Source organism: Haliaeetus albicilla, chromosome 17 (genome assembly GCF_947461875.1).
Source record: "Haliaeetus albicilla chromosome 17, bHalAlb1.1, whole genome shotgun sequence".
NCBI classification, from domain to species: domain Eukaryota; kingdom Metazoa; phylum Chordata; class Aves; order Accipitriformes; family Accipitridae; genus Haliaeetus; species Haliaeetus albicilla.
Genome location: NC_091499.1, coordinates 2,050,150 through 2,075,981, shown reverse-complemented (window position 1 = coordinate 2,075,981; position 25,832 = coordinate 2,050,150). Strand labels below are relative to the sequence as shown.

The window sequence follows — 25,832 nt, the reverse complement described above, 5'->3', positions numbered from 1 at the left end:
TGAAATGGTAGGGAAGCACAGTTTGAGGAAGAAGTGAGGAGTCGCTCTTTATAACTTCTCCCCAGGTAATCCGATAGTTAAGGAAATATTAATCTAGAAGGTGTTGGATTTGTAGAATGTATTCAGAAAGGCAACAGAAATGATCAAGGGAATAGAGCAACTGCCTTATGAAAAAGCAAGGACGCTCTAAGTTTGTAGAAGAAAAGCATGAGGGAAAGAGAGGAAGCTTAGAAAGAAAATCATGAAAGCAGGGGCTAAGCTGAAAGCAGAACTGTTGTTCATTGAAGCCTGTTCACAAGAAGCAAGAAGGCACTTGAAGAACCTAGTGGGATTTTGGACTAAAACACTTAAAAGAACTTTTAACAGATGACATTACATTTCTTAATTTGTTACCACAGAATGTGATGTAGCTAGAGAATTTATTTAGAAGGTTTGGTAAGGGATTAGACAGATTCACAACCAAAAGGGCTGTAAGTGGATACTAAAGGATCCTCTAACTTCTTTAATACACCTGAATGCTTGGAGGTTTCAAAGAGAACAGACTGCGGGAAGTGGCTAAGCTAATATGCTCTCCCTAAATAGCCTCTCTTTTTCTACTCTTGGACAGTCCTAGGCTGTGCACCATTGCACTGACCACACAGAGTATTTCTTAGGTCCTTACAGAATGTTATCATGTTTTTGTCTTTTACAAAACCTTACATCTACTACACAGCTTCTTTCCCATCCCTGTTCATGCCTCAGTGATGTATTATCCCTGCTACACCTAAGTGAATACATAAATATTTCTTTTTTTCAGTGGGATTAGTGGATGATTAGCATGATTGCTAAAGTAGACTGATTTTGAAGCAGCAAATCCTGTCAGTTGAGATGCTTGGATTGATGGATTCAGCCTAGAATCAATTTTTGTTCAACTTAATACACTGAATCAAAGGAGCAGTACTTCTGATTAAGAGTAAACTCACACACAGAAAAACTGTAAATCAAATTCTTCCTTTTTGGGAGGTTCGCTGTTATTAAAGTTTACTGTACCATGAAATAAGACTGTACTTTCTTTCAAACATTTCTGGCAACCCTTATTGTGAAGTAGAAGCTTATACATGAAAGTTTTTACTCCAGGAAGAGGCCTTAGGAAAAGTGTTGCATGCTGTGACTCAAAAAATAAAGTGAATCATCAAGATTACAGATGTGAAATGTTTAGGAAATCATTCAGTCCTTCACGCTGCTACTGCACAATCACTCAACACAGAATTTTTAATGATTTTTTTTTTTTGCTTTGATTTCAAAGTTGCCTGATAAGAAAGGCTAGCATTTTTTACATTAAACTGTTGCTCAGCTTACCAAAAAGATTACCTGATGTGTAGTTTAAAATTCCAATCATCAATTTCTTGCTCCAAGTTACAATTCATTTATACAATTTCTAAGTCATGTTTTTCTTATACCTCTAACATCCTAACTTATACTGTCTTTCTAAACAAGTCCATCTAATCAGCTATAGAAATGCTGTTCAGCAGTTGACCACTTACAGAAGATGCTTTGAGTATTCATATAGAACTGCTTGAAGGCAGTTGTTAGTGGACTCAATATCTTAGGGAAATAGAGGTTAATACATTCACAGGATCTTGGCTCTTTTGCAAAGTCTTTATACTGAAACTTCTGTGGGCAGTTGCAGCCATGAGATATCAGTGTTGGCTCTTCATCCAGGAAGAGGGCTGAGGCCAGTGATAGAGCTGTTGGAGAAGCAGACGTTGTGCAGCTGGCTCCCCAGGACCTGCCACGTACCTGACTCTTGCAAAAGCAGTACCTGGAAGCAATGAGTGACAGTGAACATCATTAGGGGTCCTTCCCAGGAGTTACTCCTTACATTTATAGCTGATCCACACACTAGTGTTAATTTTTCCCTGATATTTGTGAAATGTTAAATATATTTTTAGTAACTCCAGTAATTCTTCTGTGTTTTTGAGAATCTTGGTATATTTTATATGTTTTCCTAATAGTGCACTTCCTGAGAATGTCCAGCCCTTTGCACCATAGAAGGTCTACTGTTTGTTTCACTTTTTCGTGGAAGCCTTTACAAAATTAGTTAAAGACTTCAATTCTTTGTTACATTATGTGTAATAATTTAGTCAAAAAAGGCCTAGCAGAAAAAGGTGACAATTCTAAAACTGGCACAAGTTATGAGAGCCCTCTTTTATAAAGAAAAAGATTCAGCAGTATTCTAAAGTATTTTCAAAATAAGGAAGTAAAGTAGAAAAAATAATCTTCCTAGGACATTCTTTGCTTTTTCACTCTTCAGTGTAATGGTTGACCTGTCCTTCCTCTCTGCTCCCCAGTAACGTTTATATCACGCTATTTAAGGCTGGTACAGGAAAGGGTGCCATTTAGTTTGGCTTTCTAGGATGTATGAAATAACATATTGAATAAATCATTATGTCCTCATGAAACTCATACATTACTATAGGAGGGTGGTTACTAGAATTTTGTGTATGTATCAGCAAAAACATCAGACAAAATTAAGTATGGTAGTACAACAGAAGAATGCTGATCAGTCCTAGCTTCAACCTAGAAAAATGACAGAGGGAAGATGGTAACAAGGCTAAGCAAAAAATGCCCCATTTGGGGACCAAGGACAGAATCTAGAAAGCAAATGTGTAATCCATCCTTTCTGCACAGAACATCACCCATACCTTCCTGCAGGCTTGGATCCTGAAAATGTGAAAAAAAGTTGTCTGCCTTTACCTTCAGTATCTTACTCCTTTTTCTCTGTCACTGTTTCATTAAGGGAAAACAAAACAAAACAAAACAACCCACTATTATTCATTATTTGGAATTGAGAAAGATATAATTAAAAAGAGTCCCTGACCTGCTCGTCATCAGAACAGAAAGACTCGAAAATACTAAAAAAATATGAGTCATTAATGGGTATCCCTCTCAAACAATTGATTGGCTTTGTGCACTGGGTCTGGTTGAGATGGAGTTAATTTTCTTCCTGACCTGCTCGTCATCAGAACAGAAAGACTCGAAAATACTAAAAAAATATGAGTCATTAATGGGTATCCCTCTCAAACAATTGATTGGCTTTGTGCACTGGGTCTGGTTGAGATGGAGTTAATTTTCTTCCTGACCTGCTCGTCATCAGAACAGAAAGACTCGAAAATACTAAAAAAATATGAGTCATTAATGGGTATCCCTCTCAAACAATTGATTGGCTTTGTGCACTGGGTCTGGTTGAGATGGAGTTAATTTTCTTCCTGACCTGCTCGTCATCAGAACAGAAAGACTCGAAAATACTAAAAAAATATGAGTCATTAATGGGTATCCCTCTCAAACAATTGATTGGCTTTGTGCACTGGGTCTGGTTGAGATGGAGTTAATTTTCTTCATAGCAGCCCATACAGTGCTGTTTTTGGGTTTGTGACCAAAGCAGTGTTGCTAACACAGGGATGGTTTAGCTTACACAGCCTCAAGGCCATCTCTGTTTCTTGCTCTGCCCTGCCAGTGAGTAGGCTGGGGGTGGGCAAGAGGCTGGGAGGGGACACAGCCTAGACAGCTGATCCCAACTGACCCGAGGGATATTCCAGACTATATGACGTCATGCTCAGCATATAAAGCTGAGGGAGAGTTTTACTAGAGTAGCTGTTGCTCAGAGACTGGCTGTGCATCACTGCTGGTGGGAGTTGGAGAGTGACTGCCTTTGCATGACTTGTTTGTTTTGGGTTTTTTTTGTCACTTATTAAACTGTCTTTATCATCACCCACCAGTTTTCTCACTTTCGCCCTTCCAATTCTCTCCGCATCCCACTGGGGGAGAATAAGCAAGCAACTGGGTGAGGGCTTACCTGTCAGCCAAGGTCAACCCACCCCACTCTGTTTGTTTGGTTTTATATTTTAAAACTTCCTTATGTCTCTATTTTTTTGTCACAGGTTTCTACTTTTACTTGTTAGGCTCTTTATTATTATCCTGTAACTTCCAGTTTCTTGCTGATGCTAATTTTTATGAACTTACTTACCCAGTTTTATACTTGTTCTCTATTTGGTTTTTAGGACTATTTTATCAAGACATGTGCTTTAATTGTAGGTTTGATGTTTTTAAGCATCTAACATTTAGATTCAGATAACTACAATTTCTTGAAAGATTCCTTGTTGTCATTTATATTTTTCAGTTTAAATTCTCTCAACTGATTTTTTCTTCTAATCGTGTTAAATTTTGTAAGACCTGTCATTTGAAACAGTTATACTATAGCAGAGTGGTTCAATAAAAGCTAGATATTCTTGATGGACATATTAATTACAGTTGGATTTCTGATCTGTAGTAAAAATTAGCAACCCACAATAAATATAAAATAATCCTGGAAAAGAAGAAGAAAGGTTTGTTTGTTGGCCTTGCTGCTTAATTTAAATGCTACATTTACGTAGTAATAATAAATAAATGCATCCAAAATTTTGTTTACACGTAGACAGTGCCATCAGTGCTACTTGTAAACAATCTGTAAGGTGGATGATGTCTTCACTGTCTCTTCTTCTGACTCTCATTTATGTATGCATAGCTGTAGATATGCACATCAATCTATTTGCATTTATGTATGTGCACATGTACAGAATCTCTTCATACATGCTTTCAGAATATTTTCTTATCAAAGTAGATTATCCTGATATTTATTATACTTGCTAAATAACTCTATTGTTCGTAAATTTAATGGAAGACACACTTTAATAAGCAATAGAGTTCTTTAAAGACAGTTCTAGGAATTGAGTAACAGGTTGTACATTTTCTAATGACATCTAGATAGGCTCAACAAACTTCTTTTTTAATGTAGGCTGTAGTTTTCTTTTTGAAGAACACAGATAAATGTGTATAAATTAATTCTGCCAAACACTTCAGTTTTTCTAACTTACATATTTAGTTCAGTCATTCAGTTGTAGGCAATTGCAGTGACATTGCTGCTTGTTGCTTACAAAATGAAAAGCTATAAAAGTTCAAGGCAGCAGAAAGAGAACATCAGCTTGTCTGTTTTAGCTTTTCAGTGTCAGAAGAATTGTAACGATTTTGTAGTGCAATATTATTCTGCTTTTAAGCCATATAGAGAATGGGCAGTTAAAATACTAATGTATGGTATATGTAATATATTTAAATCAAATTTCGAGATATATACACCTCTCTTCTTTCATTATTTTCACTAGAAGAACAAGATGATAATGCAGTGAAGTTTTAAGTTTCCACACTTTTAACTGTCATTCTTTTGTATGTTGCCATACATGTTTTAAGTTGTAATACAAACCTTAATATACATATTCCACGCAAAGGAAAATTTGCACTTCAACATATATGTAAATGAAAATACTGGTAAAAAAAGAACACAGGTCATTCCTGGAGTGGTCATGTAATTGCACAGACACTGTGAATTCAAAGTGTGCATTATGATGTAATACATAATTGTGTATTCTACAATAACACTGGCAACTGTACCTTCTATTTGTTTATATTGTTCCCAGAAGCTCAGTAAGATTTTAATTTTTAAACCTAGTCTTTATTATCTGTTAAAAAGTGGGCAAAAATGTGTAAGAGCAAACAAAACTGTAATTTCTACTTATATGAGATTTCATTGTATTATTCTTATACAAATAGGCATTTAGTGAGCTTTTGTGCTCAGAGGCTGAAATATATATAAATTTGGTAAACTAAAAAGAGGTGAAACAAGATATGATGATTAAAAACATATCTTGAAATAGATATACCTTTTAATTACAGACAGTTTTTACAAAAGATAAGAAGTAAATGGGGAAGGAAGAAGAAAATTCATATGATGGCATTAAAAAACATTCATTATACACCAGCACATACTAGGCAGCGCAAAGAAGCATGCATCCTAGTGTAGGAGAAGAAAAATATAGAATCCAAAAGCACTGTGATGAAAATAGGAAACAAGAATCTAATAAAGGGCAAATGAGAAGAGAAACATACTTCACAAAGTTTATTAAAAAGTCTCTTACAAGGGTTTGATGTTAAGGGAGTCTGTGATGAAGAAAGAGAAAGTGAACTTATGATTAAAAGAGCACATGGCAAATTTCTCACTTTTGTGACAGGATCCGAATTTATTAGGTGTAATAGCTTTACTAAGTTACTTTCTCTTTATAATTCTAATTTTCTTCCTGTGTTCCTATCTTTATCAGTATAGTGCTTCATGCCAGGGGTAAGTGAAATTTTCCTGCAATAGAACAAGAAAAAAATGCTGGCTTCCTCTCTTTCTTTCAAAAATGTGCTGTCATTTATGAGGCTAAAAATATAGAAAAAAAATTCTATCGTTTAACAGCTCATTTGTAACGTCAATTCAATCCTCCAACAGATGACTTAAAAATGACATTTTTCTAATAGAAACAACAGTATTTATTTCAAAGTGGATAATAAGACATTGAGTTACTGTTAACAAAAGCAGACAGAAAGCAGTGATGTCTTGAGAAATTCTGTAATAACCCATTACAAATCCCCCAGGTGAAGAAATATCTCTATGACAGCCTTTAGCTTGAGTCTACTCATTTCTAGAACTACTATAACCACACTAACAGAATGGAATGGAATCATCTGTTCTCTCAATATTAAACAGTTATTTTTAGACCTGTTAAAACCATCATAGCTGTATTTCACAATTCACCAAAGTTACACTCTTCTGTAAAGGATTTAGCTCCCCAACTTGACTAATTTTTCATTTGCTGCTTCTTATATTTGGCATCTCTACATTTTTGTTATTGTCCGATACATTAAGGGAATATGTTACCCAATTTAAGTGTTTCTTGCTGATAGTAAATGCCCATTCACTTATAATAAGAAATTAATAAGATCGCCCCAAACAAAAAAACATCTAAGGTTTATTACTCAGGTAAACAAATGAATCAGATGTAGAAAGCCACATAATTCCCTTTCACATCTGAGAAACCTCAGGTTTTATTTGTATTCATATAATCTCTGTGGACAAGAAGAATCTGAGGTATAGCAGCTCCAGATTTCTACCCCAGTTTTTTTTCCAGTATGTACCATAAAAATGAGATCTCTCACACCCCCATTGTTCAGTATGTATGATCCTTTTGTCAATGACGTGCACAGATGTCATTATAACTATACCTTTATGTAGAAAATAGATACCTTTCATTGCCATATGCATGTTTAGAACAAGGCCATCACAGACAAAACTTTAAAAATGCTAATTGGAAGGGTAAGCACACAAAGTTAGCTGCATAGACAGCTGACTACACGTAGAAGGATATCTGGGCTGTTTTAGGGTACTGTCATTGGTGAGAAAGAAAAGGAGTAAGGTAAGACACTGATGGATCTCTCAGAAAAGAGCACTCAGGCTGTTCATTAGCACCTTCACTGTGAAGAACTGTCCAGAGAGTACTGCATGCTATATAAAATCTATAGTGGTGTAGATAATTACAGTTTTGTCTTTTTAAAAAATTGTATTTTACTACTCTCATGATGATACCAACACTCTTCTAAGACTGCAGAGAGCAGCTACTTGTGCATACTGATTGTTTGGCCACAGATATTTTAAAATTACATCTTCAAGATGTCACATATTCCACCAAACTTTATATTTTTAACAGCTTTTAGCTTGATTTCAAGGCATACCTTGGACATAATGAAACTTTGTTCCTTATTTCAGAGAACGAGAAACAAACACAAAATTACTGAGTTGTTAACAAAAAGCCTAAATTGAATGCACTATTAGTGTAAGTCTGCCTATTTATAGTTACCATACAGAGGCAAGAACATGACAGTTTTTACTTATATCACATAAGCCAGCTCTAAGCATGCAGGGACTAGAAGAATAATGAGTAATTCCTCATTTCCCTTCTACATTGTCAGACATAGGTGGCCAGAAGGCAGCAGACATTATCAGAGACAATGTTATGAGTATTTTTATATTATAATGCTTTTTCAATATACCTCCCCAAAACTACCTTGGACAATGCTTCATAAAACAGCTATGAAGACAGTTCCTTAAAGGAAAATTAAGTCAATAATGTATGCACCACCCTTAGAGACTCCATAATGTTGAGAAATGAAGCATTTGTTAGTAAGCAGGAACACTCATACTTTCACCTTACAAAAAAAAAAAAAGTATACCTGCATGGGGTGAGGTAAGGGGTATATAAACACACACGCCAACACTCACATACATAGTTTTCTAGCATTTTTCTGTTAGATTTTTTTATTTTACAGACTTCCAAAGCTTGAGTTTTAGTCTATCCTTTGCTCTGCTCAGTTCTTCACATTGATGCAATCTCTGGCTCCTCTCTATCTTCTTCTGTTCCTGATATTAGAAATGCAAATAACATATCTTTTCAGACATGCTTTTCCAGAAAACAGCTATAGACCCCTAAAATTTTGGTCAATATGCTTAAAATCATGCTATTTGTAAAGCAGTTAAAGTAATAATCAAACTATGGCCTTTTTCTGAAGTTAGTATGCTGTGTCTACTAAATGTAAATTTTATATGTTTGATTTATAAGTTTAACAATTGTTTAATCCAAAACTTCTATTTCTGGAAAGTAGACAAATAGTAAGTGATTTGTCCAATGCATGTCTAAATATATTCAGATTTCTAATCAAGGATCTAAAGGTTTTGGAATTATGATCTACTATGTTGTTTGGCAATCTCTGATTTAAAAAAAAAAAAAGATATCTGGACTGTATTTATATGGACAAAACCAGAACAGTCTTTGTTCTACTGCCAGTTTTTTAGCAATATTAACATTCCTTATTTTGGACAGCATTTATTCTTTTCCTTTGACATTTCCATACACTCATTTAATTCTTCATCTATGTTTTTGTTCTGTCTTTATGCTTTCCTACCCTTCTCTAAAATAACTTCCTTCTTCAAGAATTCACTGTCAAACTAATCTTCTTCTGGTCCTGCCATGTACTGAAAAATAATTAACATTTGTTCAGTTTTCATTTTCTGTAGCTCTGTTTGCATTAGTAAGGAGTAAATATACTGTATAAAATTCTTGACATAGTCAGCTAACAGAATTGCCTGGCCAGACCTTCAGCAGTCTATGGCTGTTGCTTTATGGGTTTTAATCACCTACCTTTTTTTTTTGCCCCACTTATCTGTTACTAGAAACAGTCTTGGGTTTTTTTTCAGCTTTTCTGGTATCATATGGTTTTCTAATCTGATAAGAAATGAAGGATCATATTTGGATCTTACAATATTATTATCTTTGAAATTTGAAAAAGATAAACTAGAAAATATATGGTGGATGAGAGGGAATGTCTATGTGCTTTCTCTCTGTCCAACAGGTTGCTTATCAGCAAATTCTAAGAAATAGTTCAACCCCAAAATTGTGGTTGTGTATGATCTGTGTATTATCATGAAATGTATGAATAGCAGGCTAATGTATGTTTATTTTTATTTTCTTATTTGTTTTCATGAATTTTACTTCAAAAAACTTTTACGCTCCTGAGGAAATGCATGCCCAACTTTATGTTGCACTTTAGAAACCATTCTCTTTTAAATAAAGTCACAAAACTTACTTTCTGTAACAAATGTAATTTATTTCTAAAATAAGAATATTGCACTGAAGAGCTCTTTATCTAATCCAGTATCAGATCACACTATGGGGGGCAGCTCATCCTCTTATCTCCATATTCTTGTCACATGAATTCTGAAAGGCAGGCAATGCCAAGATGTGACTGATGGAGGATAGCAACACTGCCCACTGCTTGTGCTGATTCTACTGGGAGCTTTGTATTTCACTGATCTTTTTTCAGAGATGTTAAGATGAGTTAGATTTTGTGTCATTATCAGAAGTTAGAAAACGTATTATTACTATTGTTGTTTATCGTTATTCTTGCTTTTGTATAAAAACATAGTTCATCACATATATTTGGTTTCTATTGAAATTCACAGGTATTTATTTATAAAAAATATTAAATGTCTGGAAATTATATAGACCTGTCAAATAAAGATAAGCTTTGAGGACACACACACAAAAAGTAAATTTTCTCCATCAGTCTCCATTACTGGTTTTAAGGAGGTGCTGTTTTGAATTAATTGTGTACTCTATTGAGGGAGTGAAAGAGCTATTCCTCCTCATTAAATCTTAATTTCTTCCACTAGAAACTCTTCCTATTCTTTTTCAGAAAAAGATAGATTAGCAAGATAGACACAATAGAGAGAGGTTTTGTTGGTGAGACACATTAAGGTAAGGCTGTCAATAATGAATGGGTGTTGGATATATAAGATATGTTAGTAAAAGTATGTAGTAACAGCAAGCAATTATAAATCAATTCAATTAAAAGGAAGCATCAAAGAACACTATTAAAGCAGAAAAAAACCTCAAAACATAAGCCATATATATTCTATTAAAGCATGACTGTTGCATATATCAGCATTGAAAAAAGGACACAAGGAGAAAGAGGTGATTGGGTTTTGTTTTAATTCTAGACAGGCAGAAATATTGCTGTGTAATCTACCTGTAAACTATCAGTGAGAAAAAAAAAAAACCAAACAGAAAGTTCTCTAAGAAATACACTTTTGCAAAAGAGGCATCCTGAAAAAAAACCTAAAAGAATTTTTTCTTTCCTCATTTTTCTCTTTTTTAAGAAGAAACATGGCTCCACTTCTGCTTTCTGGCTGGTGGAGCACCATCATTTTAATTTGAGTTAATCTTGCTGCTGGTGCTCTAAATCAGGTGAGAATCAAGGCACGCTATTTCTTTATTCTCTAGCTAAACTAGCAACATTTGAGTGGTAAGATATTTTTTACTTCTAGATTAGTAATCTATTCCTGTGAACTATTATTATTTTTTATGTTTAAAAAGTGCCACTGGCCTAGAAGCTGAAGCCAGCTGTTAGATACTAACCTACTAGCAGCATTGCTTTTTCCCTGGTTCTAACTGGTTTTGCCTGCTTTGGAAACGAATATCTCAAATATTTATTTTGGTGTTGTTACACAGAATTTGTTTTAAAGAATATCAAAGTAGCATGTACAGTCACTCCTTTATAAAGGGAGGAGAGGAGCATATCTCTGGAACTTAGCTTTAATTATCTGCTGAACTTTTGCACAGGTGCTGTGCAAATGAAATGGAGAAATCAAAACTATTTCTATTAGGCAATTTCTTACTCTCATTTTTTCATATGTATAAGGGAATCTATAAATGGCATAGTTTTTGCATATAAATTACAAGAAGAGATTACATAGGAAAGGGTAATAAATTACCTATTTCTAATAAGAAACAAGGTGTGTACTGCGATACACATCATCTTCTTGGTATGTCTTGACATCCTCCCAAAATAAGCCACAAACACCGATCACTTTGAGTCCTTCTGGTAAAATGAAAATGGGTAACTGTTATTATTTCATAAGGTTTTTCTTTTTCCTTTCTACTTTTGTGGCTAGATTATTCTGCAGTTGTAAAATAGCACTGGGTCCTGTTCTAATGCATCATACCACAAAATGATAAGATAGTCTGACACATTCCAAAGCAGCAAGCACAGTCAGAATAAAAACTTAGTCTGTGGCTTTTTAGTGTAAATAATAGAGAATCTGAAGTTGCCTGCTGTGGTACAGTAATGAAACTTCTGTTGTAATAGCTGTAAGTCTTCTGGTGTATTTCTGTAAGATGTATAGGGTATGCTTCTGTTCTTAATCCTTTTTCTCTAGGTCTAATCCATCTTTTAATGGAACTGACAAAAATGTTCCTACAGCATCGGAAGGCGTATTTGGCCTTTGTGGCCCTTTTCCTAGGTTTGAGGGGTTTTTTGAAAGAAAAACACTGTAGAGCAATAGTTGTCTTACATCTTCTCATTAAATTGTATGGCTTAAGGTCCAGCTTGTCCAAAGCAGTAGAAATGGTCATTCAAGTCAGGCTGCTGAGAGAGAAGTGATGCACTCATTAGCCCTCACTGGCAGACAGAAATTCTAGATGGGGAGAATGAAGAGAAAGTAAGTGACAGAAAGGTTAGAGATCTTACAGAGACATTTGAAGATCACTAGCAGCAGAGTTTACTAAGTCACTCTTTTATAAAGAACTTTCTAGATAATTAACTTCTGTTCTGCTGTTTTGCTCTATATTCAAGAAGAGATGAAGTACCCTTAGGAAAAAAAAAAAAGAAGGGAGGAAATGTATAGCTGATATTTGGGTAATTCTTTAGAAGAGAGAAAGGAAAGTGCCGATATGCTTCCTAACAAAGGGAGAAAGCTGTTGACGTAATGATGCCAAGAAGTTTTCAACATCCTTTCTGCTTGACCTTAAGCAAAAAAAGTCAACTACATTGAACTGTCTAAAAGGAAGATCTTTGACCATTAAAAAAAAAAAAAAGAAGAATCTAGAACACTTAGATGAAAATGCATACTTTAAAGTCTGTTTGGCCACAACTTCAGTTGTGGTATTTAGAAATGATTCAGAGCAATTTCAGAGCTGTTCTCTTGTGGATAGGTCAAACAGCAGAAAGGTAGAAGAGAGCAGAGGTGAAGTATAGAACTGTCAGGTCTAACTTGAATTCTTGAAAAAATACTAGCAAAAATGTATAGATGAACTATTTATAAGCATCTGAAACCAACAAAAAGATGACAATCATTCACTAGGTAACATGGATTTCTCAAGAGCAAAATGTGTGAAACCATTACAATTTCTGTTCTCAGGTGGTAATAAACCTTCTGGATAAGGAAGAAGTAGGTGATATATATCTTGAGTGCATCAGCATTCTTATAAGGAAACCAAGGGAATACTGTCTCAGTGAAACTACCACTAAACGACACATAACTCACTGGAAAAAACAGTAAAAGATGATAGTGATTCAGTGTGGAAAAGAGTTTCACTGGAAGTGTTTTGGGTCTACTAATGTTCTTCATCAATGACCTGGATGATTGAATTGGGAATTTTGTGACTGAACTTGCAGATGGCACCAATCTGGGAGAGAGACGGGCAAAAACTCTAGAAAAGAGTCTGGAAAAGAAAGAAGATTCAGTTGAGCGAAGATGCATCTTCTTTGACAGTCATAAACAAATACATAGAAATTGGGAACAACTAGGCAGTAATCTGCAAAAACAGTTCCAGAGAATTCAAGCTGAATGGGATTCAGCAGTGTACTGGTGTTTTGGAAAAAGATATCTCCATTCTGAGGTATTTGGTCAGGAGCTCTGCTTGTGCAAGAAGTGGTGTAGTTCCCTGCCATACGTCAGAGTGTACCAGCAGCGTCCTGCCAGTCTGACCTTGCCTTGCTGACTTTGACTTGCCAGCTTCATCTCAGACCTACCTTGTCACTGCAGGATGTCTGGTCATCACCAGGCCGTGGCAGACCCTGGTTACCAGCATTCGACCCACTCAGCTCTTCTCATTTGGGTACTGTGGGACTGTATTGCTTGTCAGTGAGGTCGTGCCCTGCCTGCCTTCCATCATACGCCCTATGTGAATAATAAAAGTTGATTAAAATCATTAAACTAAACCTAGCTGAAAACAGTACTTTAAAAAACGGCGTTAAGATGTAGACCTGCCATACAAAGTCACCATGTGACGTGACTGGAATGTGTGTTGCCAACCATTACCCATCTCCCAAAGCCTATTAATATTTATTGCTCTAAAGAATTTGTGCCTCTATATGGAGCTGTAGGTATTCTGAGTTTCATCACGAAACGTAAAAAAAGTCATTATTATCCATAATGTTAGAGTTCATTGGTGGATGAAGATTATTATCAGAAAAGCACTGGTGTTCAGTAAGTAGTGACCAAACTGTTAGAGAACAGCTTGTTACCATTAGAGAACCCAGTTTAATCTGACAATTTGTTAATTTGTTAATATGCCAGATAACTTACATTCAGGTACACAGAGTTCATACTAGCCTGTATGTATTCAGTCTGATTCCACAATGAACTGCACTCATGAAACAGAAATAACAATGCCCTTTAACTCCCCTGTGTAGGAGCACAACTGAAGCATGTGTAGGTAAAAATGAATCTCCAGGGTGGAGCAGCATCTGCAGATACATCAGTGAAGGGAAATTACTGTGACTGTGCCAAGAATTTCTGCCCTAGCATGGAGGTCACTAGGACAAATTGGACAACAGTAATTGCTTAGTAAAAGCCTAGAAGAGGGCCAGAAAGGCATGTGGATTCAGGCTCCTAGATGGTATGCTTCTAGCTCTGCAAGGTCTACCTGTGAGATCTGTCCACTGGGAATGATCTGAATCAGAATTGATCTTAGAGCAAATCTGTCCTGGAGAAAAAATATTATCTGTAGCCTAGATGAAATCTCCTTTTGTTGCCTGTGACAGGTATATCAGCTTGCCATTATTGTCACATTAGTGTTTACAGTAAACAACCTAATATGACTGAGGCAGAACTTCTGTGGTGTCAAGAATATTTTAAAATGTGCATGTATTTCTTAATACCAAAGTAAGTGAGTGGTAAGCAGGAGGTGGACTGACTGCTATTTAACATTCCTCTCCAGACTAAATTGAGCTTAAATGATGTATACAAGTTTTTGCTGAAAAAATATTTTTTCAGTCTTCCTGTCAGAAAATCATAATATAAAATTCAAAGCGAGTTGTAATGATGACTTTTCAGCTGCCAGTAAAGCCTTTTGAGGAATATCCAATGAAATGTTATTTCATCAGAAAATGCTGACATGGTGGGATAAAAACTGACTTTTGGCCTAGGAGCTTTATTTTTTTCACTTAATACTTAGTTGAGAAAACTTTGCAAAAGATTTAGAACAGTTGAAACACCTCACTTCAAGCCTAAATGGCAGAAGACTGTAAATCTGTTGAAATTATTTTGCCTTAGAATATTTATCTCTTTATTTCAGGAATGGAATATGTAGGTAGGAAACTGAAGTACAAACACCCTAAATATTCAGAATAGCACATTCTTACAACGTGTTTTAATTTTCTTGCAGTTTATGTGTACATAAATACAAGTTTTGACTTGTCCCTGAGCTAGACTGGGAAATAAAATGACAACTGAATTCCTCACAAGAACAGAATACTGTTTTTCAGATAGTGGCCGTTGTTAGATCAGGAAGTCTGCTTGTGAAAATGAGCAGTCTTCAGAGAACACAAAAGCTTTCTTAAAGTTGCATGTGCATAATTTCTCAGTCTCTTTAATTTTGGAACATGAAGTCCTTAAGACTTTTAGAGAGTAATTTTGTTATTCTAATCTAATTGCTGAAGTTCAAATTGTCTTTACTGAGAATTAGTGGGTTTTGATCTCTGAGTTCCAGAAACCATATATGCAAGAAGGATACAACAGAGAAAATTGTATCTTCCACTATGTCTTTTATAGTTGTGACTGCTTACTTCAATACAACAATCACATGTATTTGTTAGAGCAGACGGTCACAATTAAACACTTTCCTGTTGTATTGTCTGAGGCAACAGCAGCATTTTTTTCCCTGTCTTTCATCCAAAGGTGATGATTTTTCCTTTTTATTACCCTTTATTTTGTTCAACTGTGCTATTATTAGTTGCATATTTTTTACAATTTTTACATTTTGTATAATTCTTGCAATAAGTACATTTTTTATATTTGAAATTCTAGAGGACCCAAGAAAATGTAGGATTTCATTATGATAGGCGTTGAATGACAAAAACAGTAACAATCACTCTATCTCAAAAACCAAATTAATAAAATGCCTTGTATGTTATTATTATCATCACATCCGGTACAAATAAGGAGAAATTAGCAACCCGTTAGTCTGTAAGAATCTTAATGACAGTGAAAATATTGTCCAGGTTTTAAATGAATTTATTAAATTCTGACATTTGTTTCTTTCAGTCTGTTTAAGTTTTTCCCTGCTGTAATTTTAACAGGAAACATATAACTTTTCCCCCAGAAGTAATATTTGTTCAATAAGAGTGAATGAATGCACATCAAATCCTGCTGGCCCTGACAATAACCCTTAATGTGAGGTTCCAGTTAATAGCTTCAGATGTACCTGCCATCCAGAATATAAGGAGCCATGTAATGAAATTGCCATAAATCAGTGTGTGGCTGGACTATGTCAGAATGGATCACAATGCAATGATGTCCCTGCAGAGTTTAAGTGTCACAGCCTGACTCGTAAAAATCACTTTTGTCATGAGGCTTTTGGGTTTGTCAGAAAGAAATGTCTGAAGAATGTAAATGCGGCATTTCTGAAAAAAAAAAAAAAAAATTTTAAATACTTTGCTGCTAAATGTCCATTATCTAAATTCGTGAAGTATCTTTTGAGTGTCTGTAGCAGAAAAATAAACCCACACTTGCTCATTTCTTTTTATAGGAAATACTATATTCTTAAGTACTGCTGCTGAATCTGTTTTGATGAGAAACTTTATACAAAAACAGATGTTTAATATTAAAATTGGGCCCTGAAACCACCACGCTCTGTTCTTCAGTTTGGTATAGTAATTTCAGATATATTTGTCCATGCTGCAATACTTTGATAATTAATTAAAAACACAGAAATAAAAGCATGCATAGGTTAAGATCCTAATTTCCAATCTATAAAGTTACAATGAATATTTATTTTTAATTTGTCAAACAAAAAAATCATGTTGGCTTTTCTATATTCAGTATCTCCACTTGGATGGCAGTCACATAACCACATATAATAGTTATATTTGTGTAGAACTGTTACCATCATTGATTAATCTTTCCATTTTACTTCTTTATCATAATTTTTTATATTAGTTTTATGTAGCACTTTAGTAAGCAGATGTTAACATCTATTTACGAAGGCAAAAATGAGAGAGATGCTTAAATTTTTAATAGCAATCAACAGGGAGGAAAACTTCAGCTGTGTGCGAACGTTGCACAGCTGGTGTTTGGGATGGAATAGAAACATAGCTTGAAGACACCTTTCTGCATCTACTGATTTAGAAACCAGAGTGACTGCATGTGTAGGGCAATTTTAATATGCATTGTCTTGTATTGATGCCTCAAAGGCTTGTTACACAAGCCAGGATTTCTAAAGCGCAACATGTTTCAGCAATTTACCCTGATGGTCAGAAGTTGCTGTCTTGCCTCATCTAACCAGCTGTTCAAAAACTAAAAAATCTTCCAGATGAGGAGCTCTTCGGTCCTTCCCTAAGTTCATGGTTTATGTTTCCTTTAATTCTATGCTAAACTAGGCCCAAGCAGGACTGAACTATTAAAATTCTGTAATAATTTTTTACTCTGGATCGGCACTTAATAAATGCTATAAAACCAGGGTTATGTTTAATTTTTAAAGCTATCACAGTACACTGTAGGAATACAGATTTGTTGGAACATCTTTGACTGAAGATTCTTCCTTTTTCTCCTTGTTGTGTGAAACGTTGATGAAGTCAAGGTCAGATATGGGGCAACTTGATGGCATACTAGAATCTGTTCTGGCAATACCTATGCTACTGAAGCACAGCATTCCTTTATAAATCTTTTTTAAAATGAAATGTGAAGTTCAGGTCTTCAGCCAGACTTGGTATCCAAGTTTGTAAGACATTGGAATTAATTATATTTAGCTCACTGAACCAAATCTCTGGTTTAAGTCTTTAGTGGCTTTTCATGCTGTAATTGTTAAATTATAATAAATTCGTCCAGTCTCTTTTGATCTTTGCTGGAACATTATTTTTGCAAGAATCTAAAAATCTTTAGAAACGTTTAGTTAATAGGAGAATAGAAAACTATACTTCTGATACTTTAACTCACTGATTTTTTATGACAAAAGTTACAAGACGAATGTCTAAAGTTTGAAACCTGGCATTTATGTTCAGCACTTGGATCCTAGCTCCACACAGAGTGATTGATTTTTTCAATTGCTTTATATCAATTAATTAAAAAATATTTATTGAGTTTGAAAACAACTGTTTCTCAGTGAAACAAAGAATATTTACTTGCAACTATTTATTGTGCATGTTCTAAAATAAAGATGCTGTCATCAGTGAAGCATGTGATTTTCTTGCTGGATGATGGCTTCAGAGACTAGAATACCATGGCCAATATACCCTAAGTGTAAAATGTAAATTCGTATTTTATCTTCGAATTTCTTTTTAAAATTTTGTGCGTATGTAGCCCTCAACAGGAAACATGGATGCTCAATGTTTCAGAAGATTAAGTTTCTTATTAACTATAAATTAACTGGTGCAAAAAATCAATACCAATGAGCTGCCAGACCTGTCCGATCTTGTAATACCTGCTTTATAACAGAATGTATGGGGACAATTCTCTTTTTTGTCTTGGAAGCATAGGATGTTTTCTTAGTGTGGTGTACAGAACACCACACTAAAAATGAGAAGGCTTTTATCAACAGTGTGCTACTGATTTTTCAATAAAAGTAGGAATATCTGCATAAAACCACTTGAAGAAATTGACATTCTATCAAATTCTCTTGAGAGATCCATTGTATCTTGAATGGTTTTTATTATTGGAAGTATGGCTTTATCATACAGTTCTTTTGTTCCATTTAGAATTGCTTTGTATATGAAACCGAAACTTTCAAAGAAACTGGAATATTTTACACTATCCTAAATAAAATTCTGAAATATAACTATAGAACACTAAAGTGCTTAGCAAAATTGGTCTCTCAGTTGTCTGTTTTCTCAGACTAAATGTGATAATAAAGTTTTTATGTCTTCTGTTACTCTATTTTTCATTAGGTTTTACTGGTCTGTTTTGCGAAGCCGATGTTGCTGCCTGCCTCTCACAACCATGTGGAGCCTCCAGCATCTGTAAAGACATATTGGGTGGCTATCTTTGTTTCTGTGCACCTGGTTTTATAGGTGAGTTCAAAGGACGGTTGTTTAACATCTGTTTAAGTCAGTCCTAAACCACAGAAAAGAAAGTTATTCCAAAGTAGCAATAGATATAATTTAGCAGTGTGCCTCTGATTCAGGCAGAAACAACTTTTGTTTCCTGGCACACAAAAGTACTTGGCTGTGTAAGGGTATTCAGCTGTAAAAAATACTGACTACAGGGGACTATTTCCACTCCAATAACTCTTCCTTTATACTATTTTAGACAGGGTGTCTGTCTTACACTGATGTGATTGCAACTCCCAGCCATATGCAAATTGGCCTTAATTTATCTGCTTTGTAGTTCCTGTAACAATAAGGCTGCAGTAACAAGGCTGTCAACTGCCAAATATACATCCAAGATCCTGGGCAGGTTTAACTACTATGCTTAAACCTATCCTGCAGGTCATTGTCATTAGTACAGAGTCTGACGAGATTAAAATTAGTTTGGTTATGTCAGCATACTGTCATGGTAATTCCAAATTACAGTGTAAAAAAAAAAAAAAGGAAACCTTCTACATACAGATTGAGATCTTTTTGATCACCTGTATGATGAAATAATGAAGCGCAGTAGGAATTCCCTGAGTGGCAGGTCAGCTCTTTAGCCCAGAACCATCCTGTCGAACTGCAGGGACTGTGACGGGGCTTGTGAAGCAGGAATAGGATGACTCCAGAATCTCTCTCCATAGTCAAGGAGGACACAGGCAACCAGAGGAATTCAGATTTTGAGTAGACTCCATACTTCTTAAATTGTTGCCCTACATCCTAATGTAGGCATCCATTTAGATGAAATAATCTGTAATTTAATAGCTGCAGTATTTTGTCTGTAATATAATGAAATGCTGTATCTTGTTTCTATGGTTGGTTTATTTTATTATTATTGTCAAAATATAAAGTAAAATTGTTCGATGTTACTTGTGATAATTCTTGATGAGGTCTTATTTTATTGAAATGTTTGTTTAAATTCTTTTATCTATATAATAGTAGATTAGTATTTTTAGTTTATACTTTTTCTGTGGCCAGATATAGCCCTCAAAACCCCTCTGAAACAATCAGGAACTTTTTACCTACCTTTTAGGCATAAGTAATAATAAATTTGAGGCCATTATAATCTGTTCAGATAATTCATACACAAAATTCAAATAAATACTTTCTGAGCTTTGTTCTACCTCAAAGGCCGGAAAAAATATGAATTGCATCATTCTCAACTAGTAATCAGCATCTATAATTTTTTTCTCCACATATTTAAAAATATATTGCAATAGCTAACTTTTTGATTATTAGTTTCAAAAAAGAAAAAAATTAAAATATTTGGCTGTAATGGAAACCTTTCCCAATATTTCGCATAGAGATCTTCATAAAAAATCCAGAAATTAATAAATTAATGAAAAAGACTACTATAGAAAAAGACTTGTGATATTTTAATATTTGGTCTTAGAAACCATGCTTACACTTTTGTGATGTTTTACGAAAACTCAAGACTTTACTGCCTTTAAAATATTAAAAGATGCCAATTTTTTAGTACATCTATAAATGAATGTATAAAATTCCCATTAGACCTCTGTTGAACATTATATATACATTTCACTTTTACCTTTAATCAACAAGAAATTAATTCCCCAAAGACAATTTATGGCTCATCGGTAGAAGTTCCCTGTACCTAACCTCAGTTATTTCATTTTGTTGTTGTGGCTTGTGCTGGTGACTCACCAGTGGCATGTTCCTAATGAAGTGAATCCTTCACTTGTTTCCAGGTAATAACTGTGAGATTGAGGTGGATGAGTGTCTTAGTGACCCTTGTCACAATGGAGCTACTTGTGTTGATCATCTGAATGCCTTCAGTTGTGTCTGTCAGGATGGATTTCAAGGTATTAAAAAATCCATAGAACTATAACTTCATAAATCTACTTTGAGTCTTACACCAATTTTTTAACATATCAAAAGAGATGCATGTATACTTATTTTAGCATAATCTGAAGTTATAAACATGTAAATTCAGCATAAATGTACCTTGATTAAAGTTATCTACTTTGTTTTCATGACAGCATGGAACTAGGTGGTTTCTGCTGGCTATGGCTTAGCTGTTGAAAATGGATCAGTGGTGTTCATTGAAATTTTGCAAATAGCATGTACTGTTTTCTGTAAGCTTTTTAAACTGTTGGCAGATTTAATATAATAGAATCAGAGAAAAAAATGTGTTGGAAAGGTTTTGTTCTTGGCATATTTGTACAATTTATATGAAAAATGTAATCGCTTTGATAAGTGGATGCATTAATATCTGCAGCTATTCTTTGCTTTCAGCTCAGATTAGGAATTTAAAGTGCATCCATTTTCTTTTTAGTGCATTTTTTAAACATCATGGATTTTTAATCATTGAAATACAAAGCAATCTATAATTCAAATGTCACAGGGCAAAATATTACACTTCTACTGCTAATTATATTCAGAACAACTATCACTTGCATTTTTATTTAGTAAAATTCTTTGAATTTCCCTAAACCTCGCAATTGATGTAATTTTTCATTTATTCTTCAAATGATAAAAAATTAAGTTCACTCAGAAATATTAGCAATAGAGTATTTTTATACTTTAAGTAGCTACGTGGTTATGTTAGCTATAGTCTAGACTGGAATAAATTGTGTTCTTGTCTACATCAGATTGCTTTTTCCATTTTCTGGGAGTATATCTGTTGCCTCATCATGAACACAAGGAATATTTCGTCTCCTGTCATTGCAATGCAGTCTATCACATTTAATGTAATTTGTGTTCTATTATTCTATATTCATATAATAAGAAAATTGCCTGCTTTAAGCCTTAGGAATCTCTTCAATAACTGTACTTTTAATCTTTTGGGAAAATCGGTGCATAGCTTAAACATTAAAAATATCAACATACTGTCATAGATGCCCAAATTGGAATATAAAAAGGGTGTCAAATAGATTCCAGTATGTGAGCTATATTCAGGTAAAATAAATGTTGGTATTTGACTGTATGTGCTATGTAGTAACTTCTCTCCCCATTGCCTGATTGTATATTTATAGGTACAACGTGTGAAGCAAATATAAATGAATGTCACTCTTCTCCATGTCTTCATAATGCATCATGTGCAGACCTTACTGGTGGCTATGAATGCATCTGTCTACCTGGCTTTACTGGTGAGTTGTATTCACAGTAAACCTTGTTTTCCACAGTGAGGTAGTCCACAAAGCATCCATTAAGACATCACTGACTAATTTGCTTGTTTCCTTCTCATTTCTCTTTATCTGCCCTGGTCTAATGTTTCATTTGCATTCCAACAAACTGGAACACTGACTCCATCTGTAAACTAAATAGCACAAGATAAATTAGTCTGCATTTAAAAAGGCCTTCAAAGCTTCCACACACAGGAAAGATTAGTTACCGTTTAGCAACTCAGAAATAAGTTGTTATGTATTTGTGGTGATAAGAATTAAATGGATGCTGACATTAGTATGTGTGGCTCTTTATTTGGCTGATTTATGTTAGTTTCTCCTCACAAGTTGCTTGAGCTTCTTGTGGTGCAAATGAATTAGAAATTGGCACCTGATTGTCTTACTAAATGTTCAAATCTTTCATCTTTTCAAAGGTGCAAGATGTGAAACAGATATAGATGAGTGTGCTTCCTTTCCCTGCAAGAATGGAGCCACCTGCATTGACCAACCTGGTAATTACTTCTGCCAATGCATGGCTCCGTTTAAAGGTAATGAACACCAAGGGAGAGGGGAAAGCAAACATAATTAACTTTAGAAAGCATTTCTGTCAATTGTCTGAACTCATTTCACTCTTCCTACAGCATTATTAGTCCTTCATTTTCTCAAGAAAAGCTTTTAAAGTGACCAGCCAATTATGCCTTAGGCTGCAAGTAATGTGAAGTAAACTTTGTTTATACATCTACTAGGAGTGTTTATTTATTAATCAAAATAGATACTTTAAAATCAGTTTGTTAACAAAACAAGATTATTTACAAAATGAGAGACATATGCTCATTAAGCTACCATCACAAAGATCGGTTGCTTTTCTACACATTTTTCTCTCTAATGTAATTGGTCATGGCATTCTCTAAATTATTTTTTCATTCTCAGAAAACAATTTATAGTTCTCTTAGAATCCATAAATTGTGTGTGATTATTTCTGTTGATGCTTTTAGAGGAAATACACTTAAAATGCAAGCTTTATTGTGACCTTTTTCATAGAAATTTTGGGGGCTGAATTTTAAACACTCACTGCTAAAATAATTAAAATAACAAATTGTGCGGTGTTCTTGAGCAAATCTAGTTCAAGTGATATCTCAATTTAAGGCACTTGTTGATTCATAAATTAAATACAAACACATTTTTCCTCTTGCAGTTCAATATAATGATACATACTTAGGATTCCAGAATAATCATTAAAATGCAATTTTCTTGGTATGTTGAGACAGCAGGACTTTTCCCCTTTAGGGAAGATGTTTGCATTAAATTCATCATTTATGAGAAAAGAGTGAGCTCTAATGTTTGTTGTTACTATTTCAGTTAATGGTCAAAATTTAGTTTGTCATTTTTATTAGTTTTAATTTGTGCTCTGCTGAATAAAATCTAGTATAATAACAAGTAAGTGAGTACTGCAGTATCAGAATTGCCTCTGCTCAGAAAGATGTCAAATCATTTTCAGTACATGGTTAGAAATACTAGTCTCTTAAGTACTTGTTTCGCAAGGAGCCAGATTTTCAGAAGACTTTGGTATTCATTTAGATATTTAAGTAAGTGATTAAAATTTCAGAAAGTCAACATTTCTGTAGTCATCCTTCAAGAAGCCAGCAGTGTCTAATACTCTCAATGGAAAAGTTAAACCCTGCTGGCAAGATTCATAAATGGTAACTGAGATCCTCTGAAAACATCATATTCTTGGTACAGGATGTCTAGAATCTATAGGATTCTTGTTGAAATAAAAGAGGTTTAGAGACTGCTTCTTTACAGGTTTACTTTGCAAATTTCAAGATCAAATTCTTATACTGATGATACCTAAATTTATGGTGGTATAAATAAAAGCAGAATTAGTTTCATATGAAAACTCTACCTGTCTTGTGCCATCTGTTTATTTAGTATTAAACTGCTGTAAATGTAGTCTTTAGCAGACTCACAGTAAGTCAACATAACGGGTAGTTAAACTATGTTCTCTAATTGTATGGAAATATTCAGGTTACAGTAACAAATACCTTTGTATGCACTAATTACAGATTACAGAATTGCTTTATTAAGAAAGTGAATGCATTATATTAATGGTAGAAGTTATAGAGGAATATGTTTTATTTTTGGAATATTGTCACAGATTTTCTTGCTACTTCTGTTATTCTCAGTGGAAAAGCATAAAGCTATATTATGAATGCTGTTATTTATTTGAAAAGCAACCTGAACTTGTATTTCCATAATACATTGTAATGGTTTGGTTCTCCCCATCACAAAATCTGACTTGAAAGGTATGCACCAGTATTAGGAACGTATAATACACCAGTTGATCAGGATGCATACATCAGACCTCTACTATATAGAATGTAGAATTAAGAAATTCAGAGAATGATTTGGACATTCAGGTGTATTCATACAAAAGGTATCCTGTCAGATTAAGCTGGAAATGGGTTCTATCTATAGAAAGTGGTTTGCATACCTTTTTCTTTCTTTCTTCCTGATTTCCTTGACTATTCGCATTTGTTTATTTTGACAAGGAGACAATGCAAGAATACAACCAGAAAGTTTTGATTTTTCTGTTTTCCTTTTTCTTCCCCTTTATTTCCTCCTCTTAAAAAGAAAACAGAAAAATCTTCACATTTTGGCTTTCTTTCCATTTCACTTCTTTTGAGAGCAAGTACAGCTACTTCTCATTGTTATGTGCTGCAAACTTTTTGATATCCTGAATATGTACTTTTATATTTTAACAAACTTATACATTAGTCCTATATGAATATGAAAATCCATCAGAAATTTTATGAAAGTATCATTGTATACTCATAGTTTCTTATATTCTTCATGTGTGTTTTTTGGTTTGTTTGGTTTTTTTTTTATAGCATGGATTTGTCTACTTTGACAAAATGTTTTAACTCATTCCATTGGCTTCCATACAACACTGGAAGACATCCAAAGCTTTTAAGAACAATAATGCTTGGGCAGTGGTATATATCTGGATTTTTCTTCAGATGCCTGACAGTCCAGGCTGTGCAAATTAACTCTACAAGCCTGATCTGTGAATGATGTTTTAATTTTCCTGTGGGCACAAACCTTTTTAGAAAATCCAATTTCCATGGTAAAGTCAATGCATGGAGAGCACTGGAGAAGTACGTCTTCTGATGCTGTTGCTGTAACCCTAACAGTGACATAACTAATGCATTCCTCTCTATCAATGTTCCCCTTGTTGTCCTAAAAGTGGATTCGTTAGCTGGTGTGCCACAGACCAATTTCACACACTCAGGAGAGATACTGCTTTTTATTCAGGCCTTGGTGCTCGGTGGACTATCCACAAATCAAGCATACCAGATTGATCAGGTGTGTCTCTTTTATACAGTAACAATTGCATATAATATATTAAACTACTCCTACCTAGTACATATTCAAACTATCTAATGCATATGCATAGGATTATATAATCATGACACATCAAATGCCTTCTCCGAATGTGCAGGGGTCTCGGCTGGTCTTCTTGGGTGGTCTTTGGTGGTGGTTTGGGGAGGTATCCCCTCCTAACTTTGACCGCTAAGTCGCTCTCTGTCAGGTCAATGGTTTGTTTTCCTGCCAAGAGGGACGCATCATCAATCAGGAAGAATAGAAAGGATCAGAATGATCTTGGCTGCTCCTCTAGGTATTATTAAAATTGTTTGAAGTTGAAAATGATTAACTAATAATTTAAAACAGGATTTTCTAATCTCTCACAGGATTTTCTAATCTAAAATAGGATTTTCTATATCTGACATCACCCTGACAGAGGATTCCCCACAGCTAGTATAGATCACTGGTCTTTCTATATATTCTAGTATTTCATTGGAATTACTGCCACTGAAATTGCTACCTTTGACTCTTCCCAAATGTTCAGCTGAACAGCTTGAG

General features: G+C 34.6%; 1 protein-coding gene across 1 annotated transcript in view; it reads left to right on the top strand.

Moving 5' to 3' along the window:
* Positions 1-25,832, top strand: part of EYS (eyes shut homolog) — a 938,397-nt gene that overhangs the window by 354,848 nt on the left and 557,717 nt on the right. Inside the window, exons 16-19 of the mRNA XM_069804576.1 lie at positions 18,607-18,729; positions 20,496-20,609; positions 21,783-21,896; positions 22,346-22,459. Coding sequence (XP_069660677.1) covers positions 18,607-18,729; positions 20,496-20,609; positions 21,783-21,896; positions 22,346-22,459 — 465 coding nt within the window. The remainder of the gene's footprint in view (positions 1-18,606; positions 18,730-20,495; positions 20,610-21,782; positions 21,897-22,345; positions 22,460-25,832) is intronic.